This window comes from Coturnix japonica, chromosome Z, assembly GCF_054131305.1.
Source record: "Coturnix japonica strain WE chromosome Z, WE-NBRP24, whole genome shotgun sequence".
Classification (NCBI taxonomy): Eukaryota; Metazoa; Chordata; class Aves; order Galliformes; family Phasianidae; genus Coturnix; species Coturnix japonica.
Window position 1 is genome coordinate 43,410,725 of NC_140702.1, and position 27,231 is coordinate 43,437,955.

The 27,231-nt window shown below is 36.6% G+C and overlaps 1 protein-coding gene across 20 annotated transcripts in view; it reads right to left on the bottom strand.

Moving 5' to 3' along the window:
- CCDC171 (coiled-coil domain containing 171) overlaps positions 1-27,231 on the bottom strand; it is a 153,208-nt gene that overhangs the window by 27,460 nt on the left and 98,517 nt on the right. For 17 of the 20 annotated variants that reach the window (XM_085528645.1, XM_085528640.1, XM_085528653.1 and 14 more), the window contains 2 exons: positions 25,543-25,597; positions 13,965-14,096 (listed from right to left, as the gene is read on the bottom strand). In XM_085528645.1, coding sequence (XP_085384771.1) covers positions 13,965-14,096; positions 25,543-25,597 — 187 coding nt within the window. Of the gene's footprint in view, positions 1-13,879; positions 14,097-25,542; positions 25,598-27,231 lie in introns of those variants that run through there. The other 3 variants (XM_085528648.1, XM_015849030.3, XR_014939317.1) reach the window with 2 other exon arrangements.

Genomic DNA, 27,231 nt, shown 5'->3' on the forward strand with positions numbered 1-27,231 from the left:
AGTTTAAGCTGGAGCTAAGGGAATTCCTACCAATACAGAGCACGCCTTCTCATCTTCTTACATAGAGCTAATACAAAAAGAATATTTTACTCTGTGGGGGAAAGATAATTTCAAGACAATAGTTTTGGCAAGAAAGAAATGGCAGCTGAAAGAAGTATACTGTCGGGCAGTACATTTCCTTCAAGTTTCGCTTGCTGTATATATTCTAGGCAGAGATGAAAGAAAGAGGGACAGCTAGTCACTGAAAATGAGACTCAATGTGAAAAGCGCCTTAAATGAAAGCATGAAAATCTCCCTAGAGCGAGAACAACATATCGCCACTAATAAGAGGAACTAACCAGCAGTAGTTGTAATAGAAATGTCAGGATGCAGTTTTATTCAAAAAACTGCAGTGTCCCATCAAGCATTCAGTCTTGAGGTGACGCGAGATTAAAACTTCATCAAAATCCATGTGAACTGTCAAGTGGAAGTACAAGTCGCTGTACCTGGATCATGTTGCTTTTGGTCTACTCTAATGACATCTTGGAAACAGAAAAAAATATAAATAAGCTGGAGCAAAAAATTCTGCTTTTACAACCAAGTTTATAGAAACAGAATCAATAAAGATAAACCTGTTCTTTCTCACTCTTATGGCACTATTCTCTATAGATAGGATATCCTCTATACGCAAAACAGTGACATTTGTATAAATAAATATTCCCTAAACAGAAAGACATAACTTTCTGAAATCTAATGGATTAGTTGTCTTTGTATGCATATGAGTATTTAATAATGAGAATAACTTAACGTGTGGAGAGAAGTGCACAGTAATCTATGAAGTTGTTAAAAATGATAATTTAAAACAATGAAAGAACATCAGATGGAAAGCAAATGCTAGATCTGAAGGTTTCTGAAATGCTGTGCACAAACTATCTAACCTAACACTGTTTGTGAACATATTAGTAAAAATTAATTTACTGAAAATTAAAATACGGTTCTTTCTTTGTTTTTAAAGAGTGCTCCATTAATTTTTGAAGACAAATTTCTATTTCTTTTATGAAGGCGAATGCTCTACAGGCAAATAGATGGCTATGGAGACATTTCATAAATCTTTTAAAATATGCATTAAAAAATCACTTCTAACAATTTCGTGTTAACCGCTGCAAAGAAGGTCTACCACTGGCCTCAGCAGATGAAAATTATCATCTCTCAAAATCTAGGTTAAGTATTGATATTTCCCTAAATATTTTGACTAGAGCTGTGAAGGTATCCCTTCCTTTCTTGATACAGGAAGAAGTCTGTCAGTCACAGAACATCCAGAAATGGAAGAAACCCGTAAGGTTCATGAAGTCCCATTCCTAATTCTGGATTAAAACATTTTAAAATTTAATTAGATAAAACATCTTACGTAAGCAGAGGGAAATATGTCCACCTTGTATCTTTAATGCAAAAAGACAAAGACAATCCATGTTGTAGTTCAGATTTGTTAGCAGTGACACGGTTCCCTTCTGGTAGGTTGAGTAGACATGAGAATTCTTGTCTTCTGGAGAACCCTCCTGTTGTGAGTTTGCTGAGGGTTACAAAACAGAAGGTACTGGCTGCTATCACAGTGGTGTACCAGTAGCAACACTGCACCAACAGAGATTCCTTGATCCAATTTGTAAACTTATTCATCAACTGAAGAGCTAAGGAATAATCAGAAAAACCTGTTCACCCTTTAATAGTCCCATATGACCAGTGTGAAAGTCCCACAGAGAGTGGAGGCTAGTAGTGGATTACTGTGGTCTAAATTAAGACACACCATCTGGAATTGACTGCCCGGGGAGTGGAAACACAGCCCTACTATTTACTATGGGATGATTCAGACTACATTGGAAGAAGGGGAAGTTCCCAAATACCTGCAGTACATTGATGACATCATCATGTGGGGCAACTCAGCATAAGTTTTCGAGAAAGGGAAGAAAACAGTCCAAATCCTTCTGAAAGTTTTGCCATAAAACAAAGTGAGGTCAAGGGATCTGCAGAGGAGATCCAGTTTTTAGGAACAGAATGCTATATGGATGTCCTCAGTTAATAATGAATGAGATGAACAAAATAACAGCCATGTCTCCACTAATTACAAAAAGGAAAAATAAGCTTGTTGTGAGTTTTTGGAGGATACATATACCAAATTAAAGCCTGACTGTAACCCCTTGTTATCAAATGACTCAGAACAAGAACAATTTCCAGTGGGGCCCTGAGCATAAACAAGCCTCTGAACAACTAAACGGGAGATAGTTTGTCTAACCTGTTGGTGTTAGTCATATTCACTATGTGAATTATTGGATGTTTGCGGTAACACTGAAAGGACAAAACTATGTCAGATAGGCACTTGTGAGACAAATTGGCCGAATGAAGACGAACCAGAGGGACTACTTGTAATCCATGTATTTCAGGTTATACTAACTTGTTAACACCCCAGGGGAAAGCATTTTCTGAACTACCTCTGACATCAACTGTTTCAAGAAGCACACTTGTTCATTTTTGAGAGCTGGACAACTACAGATCATTTATGAGTGAGTGTTCCTATGGATAATGGTAGCACAGAAAAAAAAAACCATTTCACTGTTTACTAAATCTAGATACCACACACCATGCGTTTCACCTTGTAGTCTGGGAATTGTGAAACTACCCTGAAAATAAATGACAGGAAATGCAGTGGGAGATATGACAGATGACGTCAAAGCACAAGTAGCATAAAGGAGGTGAACAAGGAATAATTATGCACTTTCTTTTAATACAAAAATGAGTGAACATTACATGAAATACCAGAAACAATTTTCAAAACACTGAAAATACTTTTTCAGAAAGTACGTAGTTAAGCTTTGGAAGTTTTTTCTACAAGTAATGTGAATAGTTAACTTCACATGGATTCCAAAGGCAATGTGACAATAAATACAAGAAAAAAATGTGGAAGGACACTCAGTAGAAAAGTACGACCTTTGTTTCAAGAGGTACTTGAACTAAGATGTTGGAGAGTGGGAGAGATTTTGGAGACAATTTAGTCCTGTTTCTTGTACTCTTTCCTTTGTTAACTTCCCTGTTTAACCTGTTTATAAGCTGGGACAACCAGACTTACTGCCAGTCTATGTGCCCTCCAGGCATTAAATGTTTACTCAGTCCCACAGTCTATTTCCCAAAGGAATAAAATCTGCAGCAAGTCTCACACGGAATAAATGCAGAACAAATCAAGCATCTAGAGTAGTGACCTTTGCCAAGGTACAGACAAACATCACATTTTGACATGTAAGAGACACAGTACTCAAAATCCAGTCTTGTGGTCACTGCAAGCAGTTGTAACAATTTCAGAACTTAAGCTTCAACTTGTAATCTTTCTCAACATTGAATTTATTTTTAAAATGGATTCCTTTCAGAATGGGAAGCTAGATGGAGATACTCTGGCACTATAGCAAGTAGAGAGGGCATGACGTTTTGCCCTCTTATCTCTCCCTTTAGTATTTGTCAGCTGTGTTATGATCAGGAAGGGGGGAATATACAAACGGGTGCCTGGAGCAGATCACACAATCTGCCTCTGCTCAGAAAGAAGTCAGAACTAAAACATACTCTTCAAACATTAAGTGGGCATTGAGAACTGGCTTTACAGATGGAATGGGTGATTGCTTCCTCTTGATCTTTATTTTAGAACTGTACTCTGACAAAATAGATTATGATGTGGAATCCATTCAAGGGAATCTGAATACGAATTCTGTCTAGGTTCCAGGATAACAAATTAATGATGGTCTTCTGAATAATATTATTTTTTCAGAACCCAGAAGATATTCAGTCCTTTGCAGCTGAGGCTGTATATCCTTATGAGTTAGGTTTGCAGAATAGTTCCACACTCCTGTTTCCATTAATTTAGCACTTTCTAGCCTTCTCCCTTTTCATCTCAGACACTGTGTTCTTATCAATGTTTTGCTCCTAACAGGAAGAAACCATAACAAAGGAAGAGTTAAGGAAGCTTATAATAAAATTGGATGCTGCATCGAGCAAGTATTTTTCAAGCACTTTGTCCTGGAATATGCAGAGAAACAGAAATGATCAGTTCTAAATTCTTTCTGTTTTTCACAGTCTAATAAAAGCGTTAGAACTTATGACCTTAGGATTCTAACAGTACTTATCACTAGGCTGTCAAAGAATTCAGTAACTGAAAAATCAAGTTTCTGAGCACTTCATTACACTTTCTGTAAGATAACTGTGTAAAAGAGAATACTCTTAGCTAAAAAGATATGTGAATTTACAAGCTACAGTTTACCAATACACACACGTGTACACACACACACACACACACACACACACAGGTTCTTTATATATAGGCAACAAATCTGTGGCAAACTGGTCACATTTGAGGGAAAAAAACTGACTTCTAATCTTTTCAAAACTCATCCTCTCTGAGTGTCACTTCAGTGGTGTACCACTTGGGATGTTACCCTTACCTATTTCTTAAATAAAGGACAACTGTGTAACTATCAGAACAGCCATTTCTTAATGCCTGGTTTTATATTCTGAAAGGTTTACTGTGTTTTACTTAATCCTTAAGTTGCATATTCATTGCTATATTTTCCTCTAACTGCTGTCACTTATATTGTCATGCAGAAGGGCAAATCAGGGTCAGTTTATGTAAGCGGCATCAATCTGAAAAACTTCATCAGTCTTTATTTCAAGGCATTATGCAAAGAAAACTGACATTAAGAGAGCCTTAACTGACAGCAAATGAAATCAATCAGCAAATCACTAAGCCATAATAAACTCACTCAGGTTGTAGATAACCCTTCCTTTTCCAGGTCTTTAACTACAAGGCCCAGCAAATGCAACACCCAGGCAGAAAAGTCTCCATTAATTCCAATACAAAATGCCTGCACTAATATAGAGCATTATTTTATAAAAATTTGTTCTGTAAGCAATCAGTAAGAATAACAAATGTGTACGGAGATGTTCTATAAAGATTGAATTATAAACAATTAATTGAAAAAGACTAAATGAATATTCTGCCCTTGAAGAATTTCTGTTTGTTTGTTTAAATGTAATTAATACAAAAAGTTTTGATTCTGGTCCTGCAACTAAGATATTTGTGTCATTAAATCTATTGCTTTATTAAATCCTATTGCATAGGCTCAACTTGCTTAGTACTTGCTAGTTTTTTAAATTAAAACAAGCACATGCACAAAAAAGTAAAGCATAATTCCAAATCTCTGACAACGTTCACTTCAGGAATTCTTTTTTCAACCCACGTGATCATCAGCAGTTTAACAGCTGTGTTTCCAAATGGACTTTGGTCTGTGCTACAACAGTATACGCTGAAGACAGTATCAAACAACAAGATAATGTCCAGGCTACAAAGTGGTTATCTGATAAAATCACTTTTTCTGAAGACAGTGTGCATATATAATTCCACAAATTTATAAGAAAAACTGACTAACAAACCAAGTGCTGAGGTAACAGCATTTGTTATCTTCTGTTACTGGATGTTGTTTCATTTTTGTAGTTCCAGCACCCAGTTTGCTTTCATTCATAGAGGCAGCTTTGGACACCCTCTGACCTCACCACATCACAAGAAAGTGAACTTTCTTACATATTGGCACAGATCATTTTTAATATATTACCCACATACCACAGACACAAATGTATGAAAAATTCAAAGTGGACAAAGGCATAATTGCTTCAAAGGGTCAAGAAAGAAATTTCTCCATTAAGAACGGTTACTGAAAGGCTAAATGATTATATACCAACTTTGGAAGATAATCAACAGCAGATCTTTACCAAAAAGATTTCGTAAAACTAATGTTTACAAAAAAGGCTGGGCAAAAGTTTTGTAGGCATAGAGAGGCAGCTTTCAGTATTTAATTAATTGGTGACTATAGACACTGACTTTGACATTTGCTCTCAATAACTGTCAAAGATTTAACAGGGTACAATCATTATCACCTACTAAAAGGCCTTCCAACAAGGATTTTTCATATGGTCTCTATTCATTTCTTAGAATGAAGAAAGGCAAGGTGAGAAATAAAAAAAGCTAAAATTTGATGAGAATGTGAGGGAAATAGGCTAATGATAAGGAGAGGAAAACCTGAAGAAAAGGAAGAGAGGGATTAAATGCACTCTGAGGGCAGAGAGTGAAAGACTGCAAAAAGAAATGCTGTGGAGAGAGGAGGAAACTGGAAACACAGATAATCAGCAAAATGGAGAAGTGGTGTGAAAATCAAATAATACGAGCCAGATTTTCAGCATCATTACTACTTTAAAGAAGCCTCACCTATTTGTTTTAAGTTTCACAGGGCTAATTTATGTTAATGTTACACTTTAACAACCAACAACAACAGTAATATAAACAATAACAGACTTCCAAATCCTGAAAACTTGCTTCCTGAATGTCTGCTTCATTTAGTAAGAATATTACCAGAACCAGCTATTCCCAAAGGGAAGCTTCCAAGAACTAATAAAGGATATCTGATGGTCAAGGTCTACTACAGGTCACTTGATCAAGAGCGGGGACTGTTGACAAGGCCTTCTTGCTTCCACTGCAAGAAGCATCTTGCTTGCAGCCTGTCATATTGATGGGAATTTCAAGCACTCTGCTGGGAAGACAAAATAGCAGACTACAAGCAATCCTGGAGACTCCTGGAATGCACTGAGGATAACTTCCTGGTCCAGCTATTAGACATAACAACCAGAGAAGTGTTTTACTGAACCTACTACTCACTAGCACAGTGGAGTTCATTTAAGAGGCTGAGACTGGAGGTACTGGACTCTGGGCTGTAGTGACCATACCTTGGTAAAGTTTGTGATCTTGAAGAAGACAGGCCTGACAAAAAATACAGTCAGTAAGGCCACAGACAGAGCACTGTAGTCAATGGCTGTTTCTAGACGGAGGCCGGTGAGAGGTGTTTTCCCTCAGGGCTCCATCTTGTACTATTTAATACTTCTAATAAAGACACAGATTATGGTATTGAGTGCGCCCACTGCAAGTCTGTGGATGACACCCATCTGAGCAGAGCAGTTGATTTAGCTCAAGGGAAAGATGCCATCTAAAGAGACCTTAGCAAGGTTGAAATGTGTGATCCTAATAAGGTTCAACAAAGCCAAGAGAAAGCTGTTGCATTTAGGTCAGGGCAATCCCAGAAATACATATAGACTGGGAGAACTCCCTAAAAATAGTCTGAGAAGGACTTGGAGTCCTGCTAGATGAAACAAACATGAGCCAGTAGTGTGTGCTTGTATCCTGAGCTGCATCAAAAGAGAGATGGCCAGGAGGGTAAGCGAGATACTCTTTCCTCTGCCCTCATGATGCCCCACCTGAAGAATTTCATCCAGGTCTGGGACCTCAAGCACAAGAAAAATGTGGAACTTTTGGAGTCCTGAGGAGGGCCACAAGAATAATCAGAATATTGGAGCATCGCTCCTATGAAGAAAGGCTGAAGGAGCTGGGTTTTTCAGTGTGGGGAAGACAAGATTCCAGGAGCACCTCATTGTAGCCTTCCAATAATTACATGGAGCTAATAAGCAGGAGGGAAGTCAACTGTTCACATGGTCTGATAGTGACAGGATAAGGGGGAATGGTTTTAAAGGAAAGGAAGGGAGATTCAGATTAGATAGGGGAAAAATTTTCACTGAGAAGGTGGTGAGGTGCTTGAACAAGTTCTGTTCTCCAGTCCTGGAGTTAATCAAGGCCAGGCTGGACAAAGCCCTGGGCAACCTGATCAATCTGTCCCAAACAGGGCTGTCAATCCTGTTCATGGCAGGGGGTTGGAAACAGATGATCTTTGAGGTACTTTCCAACCCAAGCCATTCCAGGGTTCTACAGTTCTGTACAACTGCCCTCATTCTTCATCCTTCAACAAGTCAAGGAGAATACTGGGCACCTACAGTTATGTTATGCTAATAAGAAACTACTCTGTAAGGTGGTTTATCCTCATGCTAGAAGCTCTATACTCATGCCAGAAGCAGCTTCTCTTATAATGCAGTATGGATCCCATGGAGCATGTGTTTCATTTGAATACCACAGAATATAATGCAGGGTTATTAAGATCTGAGGCCAACATCACCACGACCTTAACAATCCAAATAAGTTTACATATACTCTATAAAGAGTACTTTCTGTCAGAGCACATCCAGAATACATAAATATGTAGTCAATTACACTTACTCACAAGGAATATTATCCTTAAAGGAGTTACAGTTAAAATTAATTATGGTAAAATGGCTTTTAAATCATCTAAAACTATCTGAAGATATGACTTCAGATTCCAATTGATCACATTCAACGAGATATTAGAGTTTTTCATGTTACAACTCTTCAGTCTGGTCATTCCAATTTTATTCAGATGTTAATTACTGTATCTTAAACCTTACATAACTTTATTTTTGGTAAACTGAAGTTTCCGAAAGGTAAAAGTTGCAGGAGATGTAATCCCACTCTAATGAGTTTAAAGCACTTATTTAAGAGAATTTCAACTCACCGTGCAAGTACAAAGTATAATTATATTATTTTTACAAATCATTTTTATCTTTAAATGGTATATTAGAAGGCAGACTGGTGATAATTCCAGAAGCAGAACATTCTGACAGCTAGTAAGAAATTAGTTATTTTGGAAAAGAGGAAGGAAGGCAGCCCAAGTGCTGCTGACAGCAGATGTTGAGCTCCAAGAGAAAGAATATTCAGTTTCACACAGTAATAAGCAAAGCAGTCAGATTCTAAACAAGGGACCATCCTGGCCTCTGTAATAAAGTGGACAGTTCCTTCTGTGGGTGAAATGGTAGAAACAAAAAAGAAAGCAACAGAAGTGTTCACCGTTTGGGTGCAAGTTAATACAAATACACTGCCTTCAAGACTGTGGAAAAAACTTATTTTCTGCAAAGTATTAAGAACTGAAAAAAAAAAATAAAAATACAAGAGAGAGAAAAGAAAAGAAGAAGGGGTAAAAACCCTCCAAAACAGAATTGCAGGATTTAAAATATGAACAATTCTGTTTTCAAGCCATTGCACAATTAATTCGTGCCATTAAGCCCTCATACCAGAGCTATATTTAATGTTTGAAAGATTTGCTCTATGCAGATGATAAAATCTGATGACAGAACTGTAATGATACCTTTAAAACCACTTGCTTCCTCAATTTGGCAAGAAATATCTTATTGACAAGAAGTAAACAGAAGAATGAAAAAGTGTTTTTTATTTTGAAAGAAAAAAAAAAAAACAGACAAATTATGTATTGTCTTTTACCTCCAAATCTATCAGGCATAAATCTAAAATTAATGAACAAGTGAAAATCTTAAAATTGAAATGTTCCTAACACTTAAAACCACATAAATGTTTGCCCAAATAATTAGAAGACCTATAACCCAATCAGACAAGGCGTATCTAAATCATATCAGAATATAAAATTTAAATGTAATAAATGGTAAGAACACATCCTTCATAAACCTATAATGATTAAATGCTGATACTGAAGATAGATCAGTGTTTGACTGTATTACTACCACTCCTATAAGCCTTCGTGCTATTACTACACTTTTCATTTCAACATACCTCCAAACACCTGAGGAACTGAAAGAAGAAATCCCATGTGGACTTCCTCAACCTGTATGAACAGTCTAACACATGCTGAAGGCAAAGGGAGAGGACAAGGATAGAGAGGGGAGCCAGGAAGGAAGCAGAATGGTGACAGAGAGAGGGAAATGTAGAGACAGGACTGGTTACCAACGGGATGGTAAATAAGACAGAGGGAGGGGGTGGAAGGAAGGCATGGAGAGGAGACATGGACAAAGGTTGAGGCAGGGACATAGATGGAGTAAAGTTGAAGCAGAGGCAGGCAACAAGGAGGGTGGGAAGAAGGCAGCAGGCTCGAGCAGTGGGAGGAAGACAATGCATACAGCAGGAACAAGTGTATGGTGAGAAGTAAACACAAAAGAGGGAGACAGAGAGGGAGGCAGGCAGGGAGCACGATAACTTATCCATCTCAGACGCACTTGGAGGAGAGAAAGCAAACCACAACTATACAGAACCTATGTCAAAACTAAGGGAGAGCTTAGTAATGAAAAATAATTACATTTATTCAAATCATTCATAGTTTATGCTTAAAATAAAGGACTTCCAGCATCCAACTGTCAATCTCACATTTCAAGTGAAAGGCAACACATGAAGAAATGTTTTCTCATAAGTGTTATAAATGCTAACAAACACAGTCACAGGTACCTGTATCCCTTTATACCATAAGCCTGCCTATGGTCTCATCCTCATATCTGCTTTTTTAAATATAACATAGATGCACCAAAAGTGCAAATTCTCATTAAATTCAGAAAACTCCGCTATCTGGAGTTTCAAATTCACGTGAATCCTGCAGAATAGCAATGTAAGTTCACCTCTGAACATCAGTTCTCTTCCATAGCAACATTCAGAAGTCATACCATATCCTTCAGCAACCAGGTATTAGAGGAAGAACAAGTCCTCCATGCCAAATACTGACCAAAAGTAACCACCACAAATTAAAAGAGCCAGTCAATAAAATGTGCAAATGGAGACTTCTAAGGTAGAGGTCATGGTAGTTCCCATGACACAGAAAATGATTACTCTCTCTGTAATTGTACTTTTGCAGGCAGCTACCACATGTGAATGTCACCAGCTGTCTGATCACGCAGCTGTCTGCTTGCTGCTAATGGCATCTTTTGGACAAGCGGTGGCTATGATTCTGATACATGTCGCTAGTTTCTATTTGTCACTGCTTTTAATTATCAATGCGAGGATAAAATTTAAGTTTCACATACAATTTCACTTTCTGTCTTCATGGAAATACTCAGGAATGGCCAGAACAGAACATGTTCTCTTGTTGTGTGTTTCAGTAGCTCGAAGGGAACATTTTACTTTACACTTTAACAAACTGTGCATCTTCATGTCATAATATCCTTCACAATAATTAAATATCAGATGAGGGTATTTCAATACTACAGCCTTCACATCACTTTATTCCTGAAGACACTGCACCTTTTCCATTACTTATCCATGGCAAGCCACACTTTCAAACTATGATAGTAACTCTTGTTACAGCTTCCAAGAATTTAATGAAAACCTATAAATTAAGTCACACTTATTACCCACGCATTTCAGTCTTTACATGGGGTTTTTGAAGACATTTAGTGCAAGGACATTATTGTCAAATAACTGACATTTTTATTAGCTATCTAATTCTGCTATTCAGTAAAGTGCATGCTTTGGAGAAAATTCAGAGTTTTGTTTCCCAAGCGTTTCATGGCCCAAGGTCTATCACTAGAATGCATGACACATTCTTTACAAGACATGAGCCACTTCCTACGCAGGGATTTCTTTTGTCTGTGTCTTTGATCAGCCCTGTGAGCAGTAATGGTATTTGGAATGTTACATTCATTCAATAGGACAAAAAAAAAAAAAAAAAAAGCAGCCTTCTGATAATTAAGTACACCAGAATAAAGCAAGCCTGATAGCTTGGTTCATAGTCAAGCAACTTAGGTTCATTATGCCAGCTTTCTTTGTAGCTGTTTCCTCTAAAGAGCATACCTTTCCCAAGAAACACTCACTCAGAGATAATAGCAACTCAAAAATTCCAAGACTTCCCGTTTCCCACTGACAAGGAATACAGATCTCTAATGCTACATCCATAAGGCAAATTAAGGATGGCAGACTTCATCCTGTCAAACACCTTTACACACCACTTGCTTCCTGAAAATTTTGGAAGAAAGATAATCTCATAGATGTGTATGTACACAGAAGCATTTTACCTTCCTCTCTTGTAAGGAAAAAATGAAACTCACCAATACACTGGATATCAAACAAAGATCAATTACCAGCCACTTGCTATGAACTGGATGCATGAAAAATAAAACAATGTGTTTTTCTATGAGTATTCAAGAGCTACTGCTTCATCCCCACCATAATATCTAATTTTGAATCTTCATTTCTCTGCAATTTTATAAAGAAAGCACTAAATAGCAACAAATTTAGACTCGGTAAATAACTCCTTATATCTAACACTCACAGAGAATAAGGCCTTTAAATGAGATGTACTCAACCTATAATAACTATAAAATACACATACAGAAGTTAGAGAAACCAAGCATGCAAACAATTCCACTGATTTCAATCAATAGTGTTCACAAGCTGTTTACTAACTCCTTACATTACTCAAGATTTTAGGATTGCTTAAATACAATTTTGCATATAGAGGTGAAATTAAAGCAAATTCACTTACTGCCAGCTATATAAGATAAATAAATAAAAACACTATAATATACTTTGAAAGCTATCAAACAGGCACTGAGTAGCTAGAATCAGGAAAAGGAAAGGATAGAAAATGATAGGAAAAGGGAAGAGGGTGAAAAAGGGAAAAGGAAAGGGAAAAGGAAAGGGGAAAGGAAAGGGGAAAGGAAAGGGGAAAGGAAAGGGGAAAGGAAAAAAAGAAAGGAAAAGGGAAAGGAAAGGGGAATGAGAGACTGTATCACTGATGCCGTTTGTTTACCTACAGTGTAACCATGCATAATTGGAGCTGTTAGGTGAACACAAAGTGAGTTTATAATAGTGAACCACCAGTAAGCCAGCCAGAGCACACTGTGCTATGTTTCTACCACAAGCACTATGTACAAACGTGAATAGCAGTTTTTGAGACTCCTATTGCTCTTCATCTTTTTAGACAGGAAGAAGGAATGGGTTGCTTTCCAAATGCCTCTGTTAACTCCTGAGGTCCAAGAAAAGGGATTTGAGTGGAAGGCAGCAAACAGAGTGAGACAGCAATATTTTAAAATTCTGGTTATTTCTCTGATGTCTTTTTTGAAAATCTGTCACTTGTAAGAACTTTTTGCATAACCACAGAAGTGCTCATCACCATCTGAAAACATTTCAACTATACTCTCTGGTAGAGGCATACAGCCCTGTTTACTGAAGTTCATGGGAATTTTTGGTGATACATTTTATTATGTTATTATGAAAGTAGGATCATAAAGACATAATTTAAATCTATGTGATATTGAAATGCATGCATGCAAGAGGAAAACGGCAGATGTATGAAGCACAGAATACACCTCTCCAGTATGTTTGATTTTGTGGCCATGCTCCTGCAATTATATAATCCATCTAGAACTGTAAATCTGTAATAAATTAAACAGGGTTATTACAGGAATGTAACAATTGCAGCGTCTGACTTCCTTGCTCTTTATGACTAGCTTTCCTCTCTCAGATTCACATAGGAGAGCACAATGAAGAGGTAAGTACTCAGCATGCTTTTCATTCTGTCACTGAGAAAACTAAATGATCTGCCTTTAGCAGTGAAGTATTACAAGAATGAAGTCATTCTGCACAGCTATGAAGACTAAGGGACAGTTCATGTTTAAGAAGACACAACAAACTTTAAAAAAAAAGATATGAAAGCATTACTCCAAATCCATTTTCAGAGCTGCAAATATGGACCTTTTTAGTTCATTTCTCTTTTTACCCCATTCTTCCTCTTCACCAAATTATTATTATTAATCATACAAGTCCTTAAACCCACATGAACAATCAGCTGCTGTGAGTATTCCAAGTAGTAGTTTATTTTAAATAAGGAGTGCTCAAAAATAACTACTACAACTGCAACATCCAAATTATGATACTGACCACATAAGAAATAAAATGCTGTGAGTTTTTTTCCCTGCTTCGTCTTGCCTAAATCAAGGGGGGAAAAGGTAGAATACACTGATATTAATTTTTAAATATGATATTTTCGTGATCATTTTCCATGGCCTGTCAGTTATTTAACATTATAATTGCAAAACTAAAAGCTCACATCATCTCCAAAACACAATATTTAAGAGCATGTACAGAAATTATTTATCTTTTAATTGTTGACTGCAGTAGTTTTAAAGCTTTTTGTTCTCCACACATTCAGAGCAGTCCAGCTTCTCAGATGCAAAAAAGGGAAGGAAGAAACAGGATTGTTTCAGACTCTAACCTGAAATGCTACAACCTCTGGCCCGCCCTTCAGCCCTTCTACTGCAAAGGTCTCTAGGTGCAGTTTGGGTAGCTGCAGGGTGAAGTCATTCCTGGTTGCCGCAGTCCATGACAGCAAGGTCTGATCTCTGACCTAAAGGGAAAAAAAACCAGCATCAATGGTAATTCCCCTTCAGACACATTAACTGGGATGAACTGGGTCCCCTTGAGCCCACTGAGTGGACTTGCATTGATCGCTGGACCTGAAATCCATGAATAAATTTAGGACTAATTGATTTTTCGTTGCAAATAAATCTCTAATTCAGAGTGCTGGGAGAGAATGTTAAGAAGAAAAAGCATCTTCCCCTGCTCTGAAATGAGAACGAAAGAAGAGACGCTAAGGGCTGACAAGCCCACCTGATATACACATTTTACAGATCCGTCCCCTGTAAAAACACCGTAAGAAAATAAACAGTAATTGTACTTCTGACTCAAAAACCCACCAGCTATGAAATTAAAAAGTTCGTGTGATCATACAAACAAGAAACTGTTACACGAGTTCTGTCTGGTGTACAGAGATCATATCAGCCCTTCACAATTAGGTTCATTTAATACCATTTCAGTTAGAGCCCTGACTAAAAAATGAATAATCCTCAAACAAAGCCAAAAAAATAGCCTCAACCGGTAGCACTGCAATTAACAGAAGGTGGGAAGAAACAAAAAAAACCTGCTCCCAGTTTTCATACTGTGGATTCACATATAAGAAATAATGCGCTAACTGGTATTAATCAACTTTCACGCAGTTCATAACCATGACAATTTGGAGTGGGGAATGCTACAGTTTGCACAAAAAGCGAACAGTTTGATATTTATTTATTTAGCTTTGCAGGCAAATCCGAAATGAAAGGATAAAACAAACCCCCCCCAACGCCATCAATGTGATTTCTACATCAGGCCGCAAGCACAACCAAATGCAGTTGGTGTCACAGTGCCACCTGCTGACTAAGAGAGAAACTGGTTTTAATTTAGAATCCTGCCGGCTCTCAGAGTGATGAAAACACGTCGGTAAAAACTGTTAGCCATGTAAATTGATTAATGCTTTGTTTTTTCTTTCCTTTAAACACAACCAGACTTATAAGCCTTGCACAAGGGACAAATATTTTTTCATTATTTAGTTTCACATTTTTTTCTGTATTACCACCATGCGTAATTAGGCTATTAGCAGGGATTTGAAGGGCTATGTATTTAGCCCTTAACTTCCACGGACACATCACTCATACTGCCACACACACGTCTTCCATTCTATTTAATATTAAAATTATCATGTGCATCTCCAAAAGATGCCAGTAGTCAGATAAGATTCTAATACAGAAGGATAGAAGCACACATGAAGACAGATAATGAACAGAGGAACTGTTTATGTGGCACAGACTGTCTCTGTTGAGTAGCAATAGCTAGTATCACAAAAATAATCAACTCTTTAACAACAATATGTGCTCTGACATACGAAATGCACCCAAAATACATTTATATTTGTATACGCATAAGTTGCTAAACACTGATTAAAACAAATTTCAGCTATCTAGAGCCTCCCTCTCTCCAAAGAACTTAGCATTCATGAATTAAAATATACTCCCATTCATTTTAAATCCCAGATTACTTTTTTGTAGTCGCTTACAAAATTAATTTTTTTTTGTAAAATGTTGATGAGTGAACATATTTCAAATAATAGCACAGGCTTTGAAATCTGCTCTGATTGAAAGAAGCTCGCACGTGTAAATCTACTGATACAAAGAAGAAAAGATTTTATTTTATCCGTTGCTCTCTTCAGTGGGAATAGGGAGCCCTACATTTCCCAAGTTGACCTAGAGAATTCCTGTCAATACCTGTGGCTGCCAAACATATGCACTATGATGCAATTTTTATAACAGGAAAGGTCCTCTACGCATTTCTTGCACACATAGTGCACTAGGTTCAGCATATACAGTCCTGTGGAACAAACATGCTCTCCAGAGTGTTCTGTCAGCATGTGTAATTCCAGTCAGATGTTAACCTTGCTGAATATGACAAAACACGTTACTTTAAATACGTATGTATATACACTTATATACACTCACACATACGCACACTTGATTTACATTTTTATAGCTTATATATCACAACATTTCAGTGTCTTTGCTGCCAGTATGCACACAGATAAAAGAAAACATTAATGTGGATTAAGGTACTAAGAATTTATCAACATCAAACCACCAGTGTTTTGCCTTCTACCCTTCTGAACCGTAGTCAATAGATCTAAATATTTTACTGCACCCTGGCCAATTCATTGTTTGATGTTTAAAAACTCACCCAGAATCAAAGAAAATTTATTAAATTTGAGCCCCCAAATGAGATACTATTAGCTTTGAAAGTCAAGTTTAACTGCGATATTGATGATTCTCTTTTTTCTGTGACAATATTCACAAGGGAAATCCCTATGTCAAAGTACAAAAGCAGATTGCTAATACTAGGGGGAAAAAAACAATGTATAAGCAATGGAGGTATAATACACACACAATACAGGCAGTGGAAGTCCTTTTAACCCTATTAGTTTCAAATTCTCCATTTTAGTACTGGGGCCTGGCAGTGAACAATAAAATACAAAAGCCACTTTCTTTTCAAATGGCTGAGTTGAGGTAAACATAAGCCGTTAACACTACAGCATCAGAGAAGTACTTATTAGCTTCTTAACAAGCATGATTTTTTATAAGAATCTTCAGAACTTAGAAAACAAAAAAAACTTTTTGTGTCTACAAATAGGTAGGTAGCAAGGAGCGATTCTTGTCATCCATGTGCAAAATGAGAAACAAAAAGCTTTCCTCTCAAAAAATGCTCGCAAAGGTTCAGGGAAAATAGTATGGAAATAGTACGAACAAAAGGCAAGGCATGGGCTGTGCAAAAATCATTACACTGCTTCAATTAAGTGGAAAACATCTTCTTCCACTTGGCTACTAATTCAAGGAATGGAAAGACTTAATGGCCATGCCTAACCTGAATCACATTGGCTACGCTGTATCTATGCGTTATCTTCATTAAGAACTAGAAAGATAAAGACAGGAGTTGGGAGATCGCTATTATTTCCCTAATCTCTAAGGAAGTAAGCATAGCACTTACACATTTCACAGAACTATCAGGAAAATACAGAACTGTTAGGGAAATTTTAATTTAAAAAACAAAGTGAAAAAAAACAACAAAACTTCTCTGCAGACTGTCAGAAAGAACAAAATCTATGCAGCTGGGCTATACGAAGCAGGTTACAGGGCTTTTTTGCATTTATTTACTTTGGGTGTGTTTTTTTCTGCACATAATTTATAAAGCAAGAATATTTTATCTGAAAATGCAGCACTGGCTAGACTTGATGTTATAAACTAAAAAAAAAAAATAATGAGGCCCACTGTAACAACCAGAAATTTGTAAAACCAGTTCCACTTCCTGATACTCAAAAATGGATATAGAGAAAACATGCATAAATCTATCTACATGCAATGCTTGCATAGGTTTTGATCAGTCCTAGCTTTGTTAAATACTATTTGTCTGGGACAATGAGAATTTACAAAAGTTGTTAGATATGGAGCATAGTTAGTTCTGTGATAGCAAGTTGTTAAGTATGACCACTAGATTTTTCAGTTTGAACTTAAACAAATACTGATTAAAAATGGGAAAAACCACAAGTGGATTCAAGCAAGTCTGCAACAGTATTCAAAACGTTTTAAAACGAATGAGCAAAGTGACTTATGACTACATTGAACTTTTTAATTAATTAAGAGAACAACACAGAATACAACACCATGGCCACTCAATTTATAATCAATAAAGTACTGATGAATTCAGATCAAAGCTGAAATTGAATAATAAACCAAAGTTACATTATTGACTGAATCAAAGGTGTAGAATTTGATGGACTAATTCTACATGTCCAAAAATGATGCTAACAATTCTCTGCTGATCAGAGAGAGATTTATTCTTTTCTCTGCAGACCTCTTCTGTGTCCACTGCTTTGTTATCACTGTACAGTTTGAGCTGGAGTGTCCAGTTACTCCAATAGAGACAAGGTACAAAACATGAGCACGTTGTAAACTGTATTAACACATGCTTACACTTTGCCTGCTGTCTGACTGGTACAACAGATCATTTGTTTAAAGAATTCACTGAAAGTAAAATACCTCGGGCTTATTATGCTTTTATTTCCTATTTCTACTTTAATAGCGTATTATCTGCAATTTAAATGCTAGAACAAACATCTAGAATGATGCAGTGATACAGTGATAGTGAATGGCAAACCAGTGTTTCCATCTGCTTGGCATTGAGATGACAATGTCACTGAGATAACAGAAGCTACAAATATCTTTTGCAAATCACACTAAAAAGAGTGCCAGCAAAATGGTTTTTACCACACTGTTAGCTACGCTGGGTATGAAATATAAATAACACAAAGATTTTTAGAATTATTTTGTTTCATAAAGCAAGGAGGCAGTTAGAAAGCAAACCACATCTTAGTCTTAACCACACTCTTTCAAATATGTGGCCAGTTATCTCGGTGCGTATGGTGCATAAAGCTACACAAAACACAGACAAGTTACTATTGCAGGGATCACCCTTCATGGTAAAACATACAAAGTTAGTAGAATATAGATAAAAGTAATTTTATTTGCATGCTATGCATAAGGACATGAGGACAATTTCAGGAACCAAGGGTCACTCCAGAAGCAGAAAAACTGGCAGTGACAAGACTGCACCTCTCAAACTCAAGGCACTTTAAATCAAACACATGAGAACTGTAAAACCACAGTTACACCTACAAGTAAAGAGTATGAATCTGATGAGAAGTGATGCTGGGAACTAACAATTAATTGAATTATACAAAAGGAAAAAAAAATAAATCTGTTTTGTTTTGGTTTTGTTTGTTTTTTCAAGAAAGCCAAAATACAGCAAATCTCTTTGAGAAGTGCCACATACAAGGTAAATGGGAAAAGAGCTGCATGGTGCAGTTCAGTGGGCACTACTTGAATGTCCAACACAGTTAGATTTGAGCACTTATTAAAGATCAACAGATTGCTGCATACTATTTCATCGAAAAGAAGGAATGCATCCCCTAATCCAAGTGTCCAACTTCTGCTGATAGAGGAAGAATTGGACAGCATCTGTACATAGTCTGATACAGGTAGCCGTATATGAATCTAATTAGATAGGCTACAATTAAAAATCTACTAAAAAAAATTCTGTGCAAAAACACACAGCTTTAGTGAATCTCCTTTTTGAATCCTGCCATGAAAATCTGTATTTTATTACAATTCAACCTATTTCATAGGTGTTATTAATAAGCAAAAATACCATTTGTGTAAGGAGGTGTATATCTCATAAAGCAAATCTTTTGGGTATGCTAGTTTCTCGTTTGCTTTCCTTTTCTGTAAGTCCAGTCAAGATACTGGAAATTAATCTTCACAGTAGAATACCTTCCAAAGCTTACCTAGAAGCTCAATTCAAGTTTTCTCATAATACACAGACAGACACTACATGCTCTGTTGAGTAAGATGTTAATTTGACCCAGAGACATTTTTGCAAACATTGACCATTGCACCTAAGCTTCACTACAGTTGCAGGATGTGCATTATAATACGTCCCCTATGAATGGATTTGCAATGACCTTGGGCTGAAAATGAATCTATGTTTGGAGAAAATAACAGTTGATGTATTCAATAATTCCACAATTCTCCAAACAAGGATTTTTCCTTACTAAAGGCACACTGCACAAAACTGTTCAGCCAACTCAGCCTTCAAAAGAAAAAAAGAAGGAAAAAAAAGGATGAAAAATGTGCTCTGAAATTAGTTATTTAGATATGTCGAGAGTGAAAACAGTTAAGCACATGAATATGACATTCGGCAATGTCTTATCTTTAGTTTGTCAAGGATTTTAAATCCCTCTTGAGCTGGAGTACCATTTTTAGCTTGGCTAGGTCAGAATGACACCGAACAATATGAGTGATGACACACTAGACAGCTATATGGACAGAGTTGTCATCAGCAAGCCAGCTGTGCTAACACCTGTATGTCCTGCACAACTGATCTCTGGGAACAAGGATCAAGGAAGTCAGACTAGTAGGAGGGGAAACAAAAGTAATCCATAAAACATTTAAATGAAAAGGTGCTAGCTGGAGATGCAGAAAAAAAATGATCTTTTCATTGCTTTTTTCCCCCTTGTCACGGGGAAATAATACCTTGCTTCCTACTATAAGCTCTTCAGAGCAATCATTCAGAATTTTAATTGCATGAACACATGCCACTGCTTCGAAAGGCTTGTGACACAGCCTGTTGAGGACCACAGTGATAAACAGACCCTGAACATACACATACAAATACAAGCAGGCTTCACTCAAAGCATATAAACACACTACAAGAAACAGCTCTGGAAATTAAAATAAGGAAGAAAAAAAAACATATTTAAACTTATGAAAAATAATTTTTGCATCTTTATCGCGATATCTAATAATATGATGCATAGTTTGAGACTTTAGTTAACTCGGAAAAAATAAAAAAAAACACGAGGCTGAAATTTATCTAAGTGGGATCTAAAAGTATTGGGCAATATTTATTACAGTCTGATTGTTGCAGCCAATGTTAGCTCAGTCAATCTGCAGTCTTCTTGCTGAAATTAACAACTAATGCTACTTACAGCTAATGTTATCACTGATGTTATTCACTTGTATATGGACTTGAGACAGATTAATTCCTTACAGTCCATAAAACAAGCATAAAAAAAAAAAAAAAAGGTATTTTATTACTATGGGCCACATCAAAAATAAGTCTCTAATGTCACTAATTCTCAACTGTTCCAACATCTCACCACATTTCCAAGTGACACTTTGTCTTGTATTTTGTAATATGTTGTATTTCTGCAAAAAGAAATTTATTTATTTATTTATTTTCCCCCCCAACTGGTTGTACTGAGGGGCCCAAGCCTCAAGCCTGGCCATTTTACAGATATTTCAGAGAAGACAACAGGCACAAGAGCGGAGCAGTGGTGAGGCAACGTAACACAATGACTGCATGGAAGCAGTTCTGCCAACTGGCAGTCTTTTCAACCAGCAGAAATGAAGTACATTGCAGAAGTGAAACGAAAAGGAGTTTACTAACGAAGTGCAAAAAGAACACACTGGACAGGTGCTCTGATCCCAGAGTTGTGCCAGAATGTCAGAATGAGTGGGCTGCTAGCAGGTATAGGGAAAAAGATTTTCGGGGAGGTTTTTTTGTCGACTCATTATCACACTTCGTCTAACCTCACATAGAACTGTGGGTAAAAGTCCAAGCTGAGAAGACATGGTATTTTATTAATCTGACAAAAAAGCCAAATACTAAGCATCTGGTGTTCTAGGCAGACTGAAAACTCTGCCAGCGCATAAAGCTCATCAAGACTTTTTAACAGTTGAGTACAAGGAGAAACACAAACAATTCCCTGGCTCTGTACAGGCTGACTCACTGGGATGACTTCCCACAACAGTGTTTTGTACAGGCAGAATTTAAGAGGGGCTTAGGGAGACTGAAGAAAAGGGAGTTGCAGCACTGTATTTGAATGTAGCTGTCAAGGAGTCAGCAGCAGTGGGAAGGGTGAGGGGGGTGCTCCAAAGAAGAGTTCAGAGCTATGCCATACTGGATACAGACACATCTGGCTCATGCCAATGGCTCCACTGCAGGGAATGGTAGAGCCCAGCAGCCAAAGTGGTGGAACCTCAGTTAAACTCTGTTTGGGAAGAAAACACAAGAGCATATGTGGCCACGAGGAAATGGCTAATATGCAGCAGTGCAACCACCAAAGCCACTGAAGGACAGTGAGCAGGTGTTCTACAAAGACAGACTCCCTAGCAGCTCATTGAGACGATGTTGTAGGCTGTCACTGGAACAGATGTCCACACTGCATCCACTGGCACTGGTGGATATTTAATGAAGGAACTGCAGCCCACCAAAAGCCCATGCTGGAGCAAGTTTTCCTGAAGGACTGCAGACCATAAAGAGGAAACTCACCCTGGAGCAGTGGATAAATGTGAGGAGGAAGGAGAAGCAGAGAACTATGGAGGGCTTACTAAAGCTACCAGCCTCAGAGAAAAGATAAAGCAGCTGAGAGTGAAAGAGGGAAGTTGAACCTAAACATTCAAAGCATAAACATTCAAGAGCAGCTTCTGGGGGTGAATTCATTTTGTCTTCCTTTTCCACTATCCAGACCTTCCTTTTTCACTGCCTAAATCTATTTTAATCCATGTTAATCAATAAATTAACTTGCTCTCAAGTCAGCTCTTTTGCAGATGATGGTAAGTAATCTCTCTGCCTTTACCTTAACCCACAAGCTTTCTTGCCCCATTCTCTCCCCATCTCATTAAGGAGGACAGAAAGCACATGGCTGAGTGAGGATCCACCACTAACACTCAGACTCAGAAGCGAAACAAAGAGATGGCTGAAGACTTTAGCATAGACAGCATTAAATGATTCTTTTTACAGATTGGATTACCATGACTACTAAGTCTTTAACTACTTATGTTAAAAAATCTAATTGTATGCAATTAACAGATTTAATGTCCATGACTGTGTTTTAAGAAAAAAAAATGACACTGATAGGATTAAGTACATAAGAACAATTAAATAGTTCATCAAAAAAGCATAATGCATATGTTTATAAGAAAAATAAAACACTTCTCACCATTATTTTGAGAGGAAATCTTCAAGAAAACCATTTGCTTTCCATACATTAAATAAAGGCCTCTGGGCAATTTATGAAATCAGGCATTAATTTATTTATTTATTCATTTTGTCTTGATGAGAACACTTTCAAAACAAGCCCGTGTGTTTGAACTCCCAACAGGTGGAATTTCTTCCAGAAGAACTCCTCCAATAAAATTCATTTACTGGCATTTTGCTTTCTTACAGTTTTTTGTTTGTTTGTTTCTTTCTTTCTTTCTTTAAATTACTATTTGTTCTGTTGTTTGTTTTTTTTTAAAAAGTAATGGGTCAGTTACAGGCACAATTTCTCTAAGCAGCCAGTGTTTAACCTGTTCTGGTTTGCAAAGTTCTTCAGATTAAGGCAACGTAATAGATTCTATGGAAATATATATATATATATATATATATATATATATATAATATAAATATATATAAATTTTCAAAAATTCAGCTAATACCTTTCATTTACAAAAACAGAATTGAATCAAAATAAAATCAGAGGATGAGGTCCCTTGTTTGCTTCTGGTGTTTTTTTGTAAATTTGTTGAAATATTCACTTACTTAATACTTGACTTTTTAAGAGTATATTTGGATGGTATAAAACAACATCAAAAAGGTTTTCTTATTTTAATGGTATCATGAGAATTCTTGTGCAAATAATCCAGCTCCCGGTGTCAGATGCATTTGTTGAGAGTCAAATATATTACACTAGATTTTCCATCCAGTCACATGGGGGCAGTAAATAATGTAAACGATCCCTTGTCTAGAGCTGTATTAGAACCAGGCACAGAGATCCCCAAGCTCTGCTACTTTCTGCTTTGTTTGCTGAAGATTACATCCAAGTACATACACCTCACTGAATCTGGCACCTACACCGCTGCCTCCTGCAACTCTTTCAGTGACAGAGTACAATAAAGAATGAGGTTGCCTTAATGGATATCGGTGCATGCCTTCTTACCGTGAGACTAAGTAAGATTACTACAGATGTCTGTAAAATCCCTCTGAGCTCTATAAGCAAAAATTTAGTATTATGCATTGATAACACAGATCCTGCAGGTGATGCAGTGGAATTTTGTGGATATTTGCTCATGAATACATAAATGTAGAAATACCACAACGTTCGGTGTCCAACTCCCATAAAGGTATTTGCAGCTAATACTGATACTTTTTCAACTCCAGATGATTCAGAAATTGATATCTTTTTTTTCTTTTGATTCATTTTTGAAAATGAATGCAATTCCCAGAATTTCAATAGGGAAAAAAGAAAAGCCCCTTTACTAGTATTTCATCTACTTCATCATGTTTTCATTTTTCACTCAGTGTGCGAAAACATTTAAGAGCAACAATGTAAGCTTGATAGGCTACACATAAGTCATGCTCATTAACGTTAGATAATTAGATACCATTATGATGTCAGGTCTAAGTTTCAAATATTTCCCAAACAAAGATCAATAATTTCCCTTTGTTCTTGTAGGAGAAATAATAAGTCAAATTACAACTGATTTACAATCAATTGTTTTATTTCCTGCTGAAAAGATCATCCTGACATTTCTAATTCTTATGTTTTCCTCATTCTTTAGGGTTGACAAACCAGAAAAGATAAATTATTCTGCTATTCAATAATTAGTTATTCGGACCTAACAACTACGTATAATTCCAACAAACATGAAGAAATGAAAAGCATACATAGTAACTAAGTTTCCCAAAGGAAAATGACACTGTTTTTTTTTAATCTATTGACTGCATTAGGAAGAACAGCACTATGCACAAGACCTGCCCTTAACACTGCCCCAAACATTTCAATCCTTGTGTGCATGATGCACTATCTTCTAAGCAAAACGTAAACTTCTTATTTAGAATAATAAATTTTCAAGGCTGTACACTACGTGTATACATCAACGAAAAAAACACTGCACTTTCTACATTATGTAGATTTCCCAAGCTTAAGAGAAACATGAAGAAGACACAAGAGAAAAAAAATTACCTATCAGCAGTGTTTGGTGAAGGTAAAACACAAAAGCAGTTTAGGTGCTGTCATTGTTTGTGAATGTTAAAGGAAAGAAAATCTTGAAAAGGGTATGTGCAAATTAAATTAACAACAGTTTTGGTGGACGCAGAAACTAAAATAAAGAATAGATTCCCACGTTGCTGGGAATTCAAGATGTGATAAGGGAAATGAACACTCCAAGGTAATAAAAACTCTATTTTTTGCTATGTGTTGCTCTGGACTAAAAACAATTACAAAACAACCAGCCACCAGAGCTACAGTTAAAAACAGCTCTGTCTCCCAAATAATTACATATTCAGCTTTGTTGAATCTTCAAAGAATACTGTATCAGAGTAAAATAATATCAGTCAAAGAGAATACTTTAGTAAATCAAAAAAAGGATTGAAAAGAACATATTACTTACGATTTTGCATATAGGTTAATACTTGCCATCTTTTCCTTATGATACTTACTATTTATCAAGGATTAAAGCAGCGTAACAAAGCCAAATATCTTATTAGCACCATGTTTGCAGCAACACACCTCAGCAGTGAGGTAACTCAGCAACTCAGAATCAACAGCCAACAGAAATATTGCTCAGTGATGGAGAAAAGGAAGGTGAATTTCATCACATTAATACTTACATAATACTAAGTTTTATATTGAAACAAAGCAGTCTGTATAGTACAAAGTTGTATTTTAATTTGCTAAATCTGAATACTTTGTGGAGCCAAAACAAGCTGAAGGTGGAAACTTGAAAGGAAGGTGCTGTTAAAATCCTGCATCCCTGCTTCCCTGAGAACAAATAGCTTTAAAAGCTTTATGTGAGTGGAAATACAAATGCAGACAAAACACTTCAAATTCTTACCGTATGAAGAGTGCTTTCCACAGATTTCATTTGATTAATGATGAATTCTCTGTCCCTGTTTTAAGAAAAAAAAAAAAAAGTAGTTAATAAAACTGAAGCTCTATTGATGTGTAAATTTATTTTCTGCTACTTTATAATAAAAATGTCTTTAAAAATAATTTTGACATCTTACAAACTATTATAGTAGTCTCCCTTTTCCTTTTAACTCCGGTACAAACTTTAAAAAATAGTTCATGAACAATATTCAACAGATTTCGATATGGGAGATACCTGTACTGTATACAAGATATTAAACTAGTATTTACAGGCATTTATGTATATATTATTTATTCATATACCTGTAAACACATAGTTTACATACTGTATTTATAGGAATATCAATTAATAATCATCATGTTGTTGGAGAAGAATTCTGCAATCTTGGATAAAAAGGGCATGCTGAAGGGACTCCAGGCTCTAGGGGGATGAGATTACATTCTCATGCTGGAGAACACTGTCAGATTAAGTTTTTCATCAAGTACTCTTGTAGACAAGAAAAATGGTCTTCTAGAAACTTGACCATTCCTTTACACATCCCACTGGTTTTTTCCAGTCCAGTACAGAAGTTCAGATAATTAAATATTAGTCATGCCTTTTTGTAGACTGGGGCTTCAGGTAAGAAAGACAGCTTTGAATAGTTAGTCAGCTATAGAAAACCGAGCATTCAGAGAAATGTAGTTGCAGTTGCATAATATTAAGGAGAGAGGGCCACAGAGATCAACTAAACACAAGAAGAAAACAAATAGTATTTATACCAAATAAGTTGATAGCCTAGAATTCCAAGACAGACTTGCCACCTAAGTGAATGTTTTGCTGTAACTCCTATGACCCCCCCGAAGCTGAATTCAAAACCATGGTAGCATTCTGCCTAGAATTATGAACGCTTCCTCATCTTACTGATTCATACTATCCTAAACTGCAAAATAATGAGGCAGCAAGAAAAAAAACATTGGATATTACAATCTTAGTAAAGCTGTCATGTAGATTTTTGCCTTTTCAGGATCTTATCTTTCTTCAGATTGGATTTACAAAGACATGCTGCTGTGCCTTCTCAATTTGCCTCACACGTGTAGTTGATTGCTTTGTCTGGGTAAAATTGGTTCTAGAGATCCAATCCAAAAGAATTAATGTTTAAGATAGTTAATGATATGAAAATCAAACTATTCCTTGCATATTCTCAGGTGTTCACAGTTTTGTGAAGAAAATGCCTGTGACTGTCATTGCATTACTGTCTCTGGGAATAGTTAAACAACATCTTCACATAAAATTCTGATGGTATGTTTAGCGCTTAGTAAAAAAGTTTAATAAAATGAATCTTTTTGCAACCCTACATGACAGAATCCAAATGTCATTCATATATTTTTCAGTGCCTGCAGGGGTAAGGGAAATTAGAATTGAACCAAAGAACTATTATTTAGGGTTACTGTATTTAAATGTGGTTCATGAATGCAGAATGTGTTTTGTAACATAGCTTTTCTCTAGCAGAAGAGACAGAAAAAGGGCTCATATATTACTGTTGGGTTAGATGCTCATATGCTCTCTTTTTATTAATGCTACTTTCTGCTCCAGAAACAGAATTTCTGGCCACAACTGCAAGAAAATCAAAGAAAACATCCTCAGAATGAGCCAGTCATCTTCCCATCCCTTAAG